The sequence below is a fragment of the Mus caroli genome, chromosome 11 (assembly GCF_900094665.2).
Source record: "Mus caroli chromosome 11, CAROLI_EIJ_v1.1, whole genome shotgun sequence".
Lineage (NCBI taxonomy): Eukaryota > Metazoa > Chordata > Mammalia > Rodentia > Muridae > Mus > Mus caroli.
The window spans coordinates 43846754-43856502 of record NC_034580.1 but is presented as its reverse complement, the minus strand read 5'-3'; the positions used below and the strand labels follow the sequence as shown (position 1 = coordinate 43856502).

The 9749-nt window shown below is 43.3% G+C and overlaps 1 protein-coding gene across 2 annotated transcripts in view; it reads left to right on the top strand.

Annotated features, from left to right (window-relative positions):
- LOC110305813 (immunity-related GTPase family M protein 1) overlaps positions 1-3203 on the top strand; it is a 6549-nt gene extending 3346 nt beyond the window's left edge. For both annotated transcript variants that reach the window (XM_021177941.2, XM_021177940.2), the window contains one exon: positions 1466-3203. In XM_021177941.2, coding sequence (XP_021033600.1) covers positions 1487-2668 — 1182 coding nt within the window. In that variant the 5' untranslated portion in view covers positions 1466-1486 and the 3' untranslated portion in view covers positions 2669-3203. The remainder of the gene's footprint in view (positions 1-1465) is intronic.
- The last annotated feature ends 6546 nt before the right edge of the window (positions 3204-9749 follow it).

Here is a 9749-nt window from a genome sequence, read left to right as displayed (position 1 = left end):
AGGAAGGAAGGAAGGAAGGAAGGAAGGAAGGAAGGAAGGAAGGAAGGAAGGAAGGAAGAAAGGAAGGAAGGAAAGAAGGAAGGAAAGAAGGAAGGAAAGAAGGAAGGAAAGAAGGGAGAGGGAGGGTTACCCAAGCCAGAGCTGCAAAATGAGAAGCTGTGTTGGGTGTACCATGGCCATGGGCATGTCCTACAGATGTCCTACAGAAATAAATGAATTGGTATTCTAGGGAAACCTCCTTCTTGATGTAAGGACAAAACAAGTCTCCAGATGTCTCCAGATGTTTCAAGCATGCATGTGAGGGCTGGGTTGGAGAATAGCTTTCAAGAGTCTGTTCACTCTCCCCCATGTGGGTTCCTGAGATTGAACTCAGGTCATCGGATTCAGCAGCAAGTGCCCCTAGGTACTGAGCCATCTCACTAGCCCTGAGTTATAGAATGTTTTTATTTGTATTCATGTACAAGAAGAATAGTAAATTTTAAGAGAAGATAGCATAACAGTCACTCATGATAGAGGGACTTTTCAAGTCCAATGAGCAGTTTGTGTGTTGTAACCTTATGTAGAATCCACTTGGTTAGCCGGGTGGTATTGGTGCACACCTTTAATCGCAGAAGGCAAAGGCAGGAGGATTTTTGAGTTCGAGGCTAGCCTGGTCCACAGAGTGAGTTCCAGGACAGCCAGGACCATCCATACAGAGAAACCCTGTCTTGAAAAATAATAAATAAATAATATCCACTTGGTGATTCCCAAACCAATTCTCTTCTCAGCCATGCCCTACTACCACGAATGTTGCAATTTCATTGCAAGGAGTCAGTCAATAAGAAAAATATCATTTGAAAGGGGAAAGGGGGCTGGTGAGATGGCTCAGTGGGTAAGAGCACCCGACTGCTCTTCCAAAGGTCCGGAGTTCAAATCCCAGCAACCACATGGTGGCTCACAACCATCCGTAATGAGATCTGACACCCTCTTCTGGTGTGTCTTAAGACAGCTACAGTGTACTCACATATAATAAATAAATAAATCTTTAAAAAATAAAAAAAAAAATAAAAAAGGGGAAAGGGCAGAGTATGTACTTTTTAGAAAAGAATAATTAAATTATACTTGAGGCTTGCAGGCCCTCCCTCACCACCATGAGGCTTAGTAAGGAAAGCTGGCTACTAGTGCTTTCAGTTGTTGGTTCTGTCTGCTCATTTAGATTGACACGGGGCCCTGTGTGATCTGTGTAACATCTGTCCTGCTCCTGGAGTAGAGCCCTTCACACAACGGCTGCACAACCATCCCCAGGGATGTGCAACTGTCTTCTGAATTGTTCTGTTTGTAAACAAAGCCGTCTTTGCGACTTCTCTGACAGTCTTTGGGACTTCTCTGGTTGTGTGTCTGAAACGCTGAAGCTGTGCTGTAAAGCCTGCCGACGCGATTCGTAAACCACCCTGTGTCTAACGCCTCAACTCATCTACTCTTACAGGCTGCTCCACTACTCCCCAACATGGCAGAGACCCATTATGCTCCCCTGAGCTCAGCCTTCCCCTTTGTCACGTCATACCAAACAGGCTCCAGCTGTTTACCTGAGATCAGTAGGAGCACTGAAAGAGCTTTAAGAGAAGGGAAACTACTGGAACTGGTTTACGGTATCAAGGAGACTGTGGCAACATTGTCCCAGATTCCAGTGAGCATCTTTGTGACTGGGGACTCTGGCAATGGCATGTCATCTTTCATCAATGCACTTCGAGAAATCGGCCATGATGAAGATGCCTCGGCTCCCACGGGGGTGGTGAGGACCACGAAGACACGGACTGAGTACTCTTCATCCCACTTTCCCAATGTGGTGCTGTGGGACTTACCTGGATTGGGGGCCACAGCCCAAACCGTAGAGGACTACGTGGAAGAGATGAAATTTAGCACATGTAACTTAGTCATCATCATTGCCTCTGAGCAGTTCAGCTCGAATCATGTGAAGCTGTCCAAAATTATCCAGAGCATGGGAAAGAGGTTCTATATTGTCTGGACCAAGCTGGACAGGGACCTCAGCACCAGTGTCCTATCACAGGTCCGGCTCCTACAGAATATCCAGGAGAATATCCAAGAGAATCTCCAGAAGGAGAAAGTGAAGTACCCCCCCGTGTTCCTGTTATCCAGTCTAGATCCTTTACAATATGACTTCCCGAAGCTTAGGGACACACTTCATAAAGACCTCTCCAACATCAGGTGCTGTGAACCCTTAAAGACCCTTTATGGCACTTATGAGAAGATCATTGGTGATAAAGTAGCAGTCTGGAAGCAGAGAATAGCCAACGAGTCCTTGAAGAATTCTCTCGGTGTCAGAGATGACGACGACATGGGCGAGTGTCTGAAAGTGTACAGACTGATATTTGGTGTAGATGATGAATCAATTCAGCAGGTAGCCCAGAGTATGGGGACAGTAGTCATGGAGTACAAGGCCAACATGAAGTCCCAAAACTTTCATACTCTCCGCAGAGAGGACTGGAAACTGAGGCTGATGACCTGTGCAATTGTGAATGCATTCTTCCGTTTGTTGAGATTTCTCCCGTGCGTATGCTGCTGTTTAAGACGCTTGAGGCATAAACGCATGCTTCTCTTAGTTGCCCAGGACACCAAGAACATCCTGGAGAAAATCCTGAGGGACTCCATCGTCCCTCCGCAGATCTAGTGTGAGGGCGGCCTGGTACCCTTCTTCTTCCACGGAAGCCAGGTTACCTTAGATCTCTTTCCTAGATCCCTATTTCTCCACCAGAAATCAAGAGATACAATAATGCTTCCTGTAAGGGTTTTAGATTCTCTGAGAGGAGTTAAAATCACTCATCTCCCCTGCCTCGATTCTAATGCATTGTTCCACTGAGGGACAGGGACAAGTAGTGATTAAAATTCATTGACCATGATTCTTAGATTTTGAATATAGAAATTTTATTTTCGGGCTGGAGAGATGGCTTAGCAGTTAAGAACACCAACTGCTTTTCTGAAGGTCATGAGTTCAAATCCCAGCAACCGCATGATGGCTCACAACCATCTGTAGTGAGATCTGATGCCCTCTTCTGAGATGTCTGAAGACAGCAACAGTGTACTTACATATAATAAATAAATAAATCTTTGGAAAAAAATTAGAAATTTTGTTTTCAGCTATTAAATGTGATATATGTCCAAATCAATTTTCCTCTGAAACAATAAAGTCGGTTCCTCTTCATTAATGGCTTTGTATTATCTCTCTCCTTCCTTTCCCTAGATACCCCTGTTAAGGACTCATTTGTTACAGAGGAACACTTACTTCACGTTTGGAAGCAGCAGGAGATTATAGTAGCAAGTGTTTTCTGGATTCTATTTAGTACTAGGGACAGAAGTCCAGACAGTGTTCCTAAACCAAGATGATAACTTTTCACACATTCAACTGCCAGGTCCCAAACAACAGTGTCTTAAGAGGGAACTTGGGTTTTTGTGAGTGACTGTCATAGCAAGAGAGCAATAGCCTCAGGGGACTTCATGCTAGACCATTTGATGAGAATTTGCTTAGGATATCTCTTCCAAGTGTGTGATAAGGGCTCACAGAGATTGCCAGGAAAGACTGTTGACTCTTGAGGCAACACAGTGAAGACTGACCTCCGCAAGGCATCAAAGGGCAGCAAAGTACTCGAGGTTGGGTGATACAAAGGGAAACGAGGTTTGTAATTCACTGTTCTTGGATCTAGATGGATGGATCTGTGGGTAGGACATTTGCTCCTCTTGCAGAGGATCTGAGATCTGTTCCCAGTGCTCACAGCAGATGGCTCACAACTACCTGTAAGTCCAGGGAATCCAATGTTATCTCCTGGCCTCTGTGGGCACCCTTGCTTAGGTGGTATATGCTCACACAGACATACACACAAATAAAAATGCATATTGAAGGTGGGTGAGGTGGCACATGACCTTAATCCGAGCACTCAGAAGGCAGAGGCAGGTAGATCTCTATGAGTTTGAGGCCAGCCTGGTACACAGTGAGTTCCAGGACAGCCAAGACTGTTATACAGAGAAATCCTGTAGGGTTAGCATCTGATGAGGGCCTCATCCTGGATAGGATCAGAAGGGCTGATGCAGGATCACATGTCGAAAGACTGTGTAGGAAAGAGGATGCCAGGCAGCTTTAAAGACCTGTCTCTCCCTTTTTTATAACAACCAACTCTTATGGGGAAATAATGCAATGTAAAAGAGCACCACTAGTCTCTTCCAAGGACAGTGACCCCAGGACATAATTACTTTCCCCCAGGCACTCCTCTTAAAGGTTCCCCTACTTTCACACCACCACAGTGAGAACCATAAGCACCAGAAACATCAGGAGGTGTAAAACATACCTACCCCAGAGCAGGAAAACAGAGTGGTAGATTGTTGGTTCTTGGCAATAATAACCAGTTACAAGAAAGCTGCGCTAAGGAAAAGAGAAGTCACGTGGTCCCAGGTACCTGGAAGGAACAGAAGAAAGAACCCAAACCCTGTCCTTGCTGCCCTCTCTACTCTTCCTGTCCTTGATGCCCACTGGCCAGAATCCCAACAGCCTCTCTCCAGGGGAGTTGATCTTTGACATTGTAACATGACATGGTGATATACAAATAGGTTTCATTCATAACCATCCTGGGATGCAGGCAGCCCAGGGGCTGGTGCGTGGCCATGCCTGTAAGGATGAGAAGGCTTATAGATCCTGTTCCCTACAGCCAGTCAGTCACTGGCATTCACAAGATCATGAGGGAAGAACAGAGTGAATCTGGATGAGTCTAGAGAAGAGCCAGCCCTGGAGTGTGTTAAAACTATTGCAAAGCAAGTGTGTACCAATACTATCGGTATACAAAGTAGCAAAGAATTGGTTCCGGATAGCAGCAGTAAATGAGCTCAAGCCATAATGTAACCCAGTCTGTTGCCTTTTTAAGTTTTCCAGGCCTGGAGCTGGATGCTTTGTGAGCATCCTTTTCTTCTCAGTTCACCAGTCTGTTCCTACTGTATCATTTCCAGTCTCAGCTCTCTCACTGGCCAAGAGGCCAAGACAAAGAGAGAGAGCTACAGCCAAGCATGGTGGTGAACTTTTAACATCCCAACTCCATAAAAAGCCAAGCTTGCCCTGATGAAGTAGCTACACCACAAGACTCCATTTTATAGAAACAAAACAGACAAGAGGCTAGATATGACCGTTTATCCCTGAAGATGTACTACATAGATCAGAAATCTATTCCTCTCCCACTCACAAATTCGCACCATGACCATTGCAGTTGCTTAATGAGTACCAATGTCTGACACACTGACACTCCTGCTGCTGGGAATTGAACTCATGACCTTTGGAAGAGCAGTCAGTGCTCTTAACCTCTGAGCCATCTCTCCAGCCCTGGGAATTCTATATCTTCACCCAAAGGAAGTCAGGAGCAGACTGTCTTACAGGGAGCTAGGAAGAGAATCTCAAAGCCCACCTCCACTGTGACACACTTCCTCCAACAAGACCACACTTCCTAATAGTGCCACCTCCTGGGCCAAGCATATTCAAGCCACCATATTGATCCTCAAGCAGAAGATGAAGAGCCTGCCCTCAGGGACACACCTTTTCCAACAAGGCCACATCTCCTAATAGTTCCCAAACAGTTCTGTGAACTGGGGATCAAGCATTCAAATAAATGAATGGGGCCATTCTCATTCAACATGCACAAGTGTGCATAAAGGGACATTAAGAGACAAAGAACTGTGCTATATAAGGCACTTTTCATTCTTGATCTATACAAATAATTTTTTTTTTAAAACTTACACTGAGCATGGTGACACATACCTTTAATCCTGGCACTCAGGAGATAGAGGCCAGTGCGTTTCTGTCTTAGTGCGGCCTAGTCTACATAGTGAATTCTGGGACAGCCAGGGCTAGGTGGAAAAGCTCTGTCTCAAAAACCAAAATAAAGTTACAACCCTGGGGGCAGAGGGGTTGTTCACCTTTAATCCCAGTACTCCTGAGGCAGAGGCAGGAAGATCTCTGAGTTCAAGGCCAGCCAGATGTACAGAGTGAGTTCCAGGACAACCAGGGCTACACAGAGGAACCCTTTCTCAAAACAAACAAACAAATAAAAAAACCTTACAGTGGGACTTTGTCAGATAAGTCCTTACATTTTTATGTACTAAAGACTCAATTGTGTGAATACTTCTAAATAAAAAAGATCATTTTGTAACTTAATTTTTAAAAGTTTTTTCTACATATACAATCATAATGACTGCATATATTTATGTGTCAGGAGCCATAATGGGACAAGCTAATAACTCACAGGTGATCATCCTGAAATGGCCTGCTTCGGGTTATTATATAATCTGTGACAGGTGCACCCTTATTAAGCAAGGCTGTAGGGATTCATTTTGGGAAAGATTCCTGCTATTAATATGCTTTTCCTGTTATTATTAAGCACATATAATAATCACTAAGTAATAGCACACCCCTTTAGAGCAGATCTCTGCAGATCCATGAAGATGTAGACAAATAGATGACTTAAGTCTTTGTGATGATCCTATCAGAATTCCTAAAATTAAAAAAAAAAAATCCAAAAACAAGCTGGGCAGTGGTGGTACAAGCCTTTGATCCCAGCACTTGGGAGGCAGAGGCAGGTGGATTTCTGAGTTCAAGGCCAGCCTGGTCTACAGAGTAAGTTCCAGGACAACCAGGACTACACAGAAAACCCCTGTCTAGGGAAAAAAAAAAAAGAATTCCTAAAATTGTATTAGTGATTATTAAGCTCATTTATAGTGGGACTGCTACTATGTCCTTTTCTGATAGTCAAAAAACTACGATGAGAACTCTGCCAGTCTCCCAAGTGTCACCAGTTAATTGCTCTTAGATGGTAACCAGACTTTCTCCCACTCAGAGCACATTCCAAGAGGTTGTAAAACAATTAACCAAAGGTCATAAAAAGGGAACTAATGATTTATTATAGGTGTTAGGACAGAAGATAGAATATTGACTGGGTTTATCTATACCAAACTTTACTTATAACTCAGTTATGGTTTTAAACCTTCAGTGAACCTGTGGAGCTGAGGCAGGTGATGGATAATTACTAGATAATCACTCCCAATGGATACGCAAGTAAGCATTCTCTGTTGTAAACTTCTATTTCAATTTACGATTTGATTTTTTGAGTGAACTTGTGATGAACTTTGTAACATGTGATCATGTATTCTGAAAGATGTTTAAGTGCTGAGGACAAACAGAAGAGTCGGAAGAGTCGGGACTGAGGGACTGAGGTGAGAGGAATGGAGGTGAGAAGAATGGAGCTGAGAAGAGCTGAGCTGAGAAAGAAACTGATTTGAGAAGTTTTTAGGCAGAACGCTTTTTAGACAGAACTGAACTCAAGAAGAACTTAGACATATAGGCATACATCAGGAGAAAAGGCATTGAGAGTAAGAGCATTGCTGTGACTTCAGAGCAGGAGGAGAGAGCACGATTAGAAGGAGTATGCAGAGTGGAATAACTTAGAAACTATAGGTAACATAAAACGCTAAGAGGGCAATGTGCAGAATGTAGAGGGAAAGGGGGCAAAAGAGGCTGCAGAGAACAGAAGGAGCAGGCTAACCTTTTAGCAGTAAAAGGGTAGGAGCCTTTTCTTTCTCTATGCAATAAAGATTGGAGCTCATTTTTCATCCAGAATGAGTGAGTTCTTCTGCACCAGTGCTTGGTCTTTTGCTCCATCTGCTTATGTAAGTATGGATGTGTGTGTGTAAGTATGTAATTGTGAGAATGTATGCATGTGTGTGTGTGTAAGTATGTAATTGTGAGGATGCATGTAAGCTGGACCCAACTGTGTTTGAATGGAAATGTATAAATGAATAAATGAGCATGCGTGAATCTGTATATGAACTTATGAGATTATGCATATTCACTTATGTAAAAGTTTTTCCTTCTGTGAGTGTTATTTTCTTCTCCTGGTTCAATAGAAGTTTATTGCTCCAAACTTCCCCCTAGCCTGACAAGCAAGAAGCAGCTGGACAATAGGGAGAAGGCTCAAGCAATTATTAATCCTTTATTTACTTTATCTCCTGCTGTTTTAGGATGAGATGCTAAGTGCCTGAGACTGCAGTCTCTGACCTCAGAGGATCACAGCTACATAGCATAGTAACTTAGACCTAGATAAGTAAACTTTTTATTATACAGCAACCCTAAATATCTCCTAAGACAAAGTCTTACCCCCCCACCCCTGCTGACACTCTTTCCCCTCCGCTGCCTCAAGAAGAACTGACCAGAAAGAAGAACCCCACAGCGGGGCTGGCCCCCGGCACTTATGGGTTATGGCACATGTGTGTCTTAGGTAACAACTCATATTCTATATATACCTTACTTCAAGGTCACAGTACAGCATTTTTATCAATTCTGTCCTGGAAAAAAAGACTGCAGGAGTGTGAGGCCTGATCTCTAGGAGACAGTGGGGCAGTTAAAGGATCTGAGGTCTAACATCTAACAAAATTTGAAGTTTTCCATCCCCAGCAACTGAAGGAGAACCTCGTGGCCCTACCTAGTGCCTGTTTCCATGTACCTGGGCATGTAGACTAAGTCAGGTTTGTTTGCAAGCCTGGCCATCAGCCTGGACCAGGCCAACCTCACACAGAATCCATGTACACTATGACTCTTTGGCGTATTCGCACTGCAATAGCTAACACATAATGAGCATTTTCTTAACAAGTCATTAACAATCTGATTCATCTTGATCCCAGCATCTAGAACAGGACCTAAACCATCCCTGGTGCCCTGTTAACACTGACAAGAGAGTATCAAGTTTAAAGCTTAGTGAGAATGTCCTAGTACCCTGAGAAAATCCAAAAGTCAGGATGTACAGAGCCCCAAATCTCCTATGTATAGCTCTCCTCTGACGCTTCCTTCTCTCCCCTCAAACACTCTGTCAAAGCCTGGCCCACAATTCCCAAGACAACTTACTCCTCTGTCTTGAGTGAATATCTATTTCTTCTCAAGCAGGCTTTATCATCACTTGAGCATCAGATGCCAAGAAAAAGGGAGGGAAGAACTATTGTTTATTTCTCAAAGGTGATTAAGAGAAATCTGAACCAACGAAGACATTGTAATCACCAACTATTGACAGTAGATGGCGCCAGTAGCCTAACACTAGGACGTTTTTGTCCATTTGAATTACAAATGCATTTGAAGACGGTTGATTTAGATGTCTGTCGAGTTAGATACTGATCGAGCTATTGATGGAGCTATCTATCTATCTATCTATCCATCTATCCATCTATTTTAGAGACCTGTCTTCTTGCTATTTAACTAATGCTGATCTCAAATTACTTAGGTTCAGGCAATCCTCCTGCCTCAACTTCCCAAGTAATTTGGACTACCACGAATGCCACCATGCCTCTTAAGAACTAGAATTTTGTAGGACCAGCAGAATTTGGAAAAAGCTACTATCAGGGACCAACTTTGATAATATGATTGAAGAGCTTTAGGGTCTCGGCATGACTGTTGCATCAACATAACAAAGAATGTGTTTGTGTAAAATATGATTTTCTGTGTCTTATGAAAAACGAGCATTAAGGTAGGTATTTATCTACAGTCCATCTACAAAAACAGAAATAGCAGCATTACGTCTTCTCCTCCATCTGTTCTCGGTACAGTCTAAGACTCAACCTGTGGGTCACAACAGTGGACCCTAAAGACTATCAGAAAATACAAATTCATAGCATTACAACTCATAACAGTGGCAAAATTACAGTTATAAAGTAGCAATGAAAATAATTTTACCAATGTG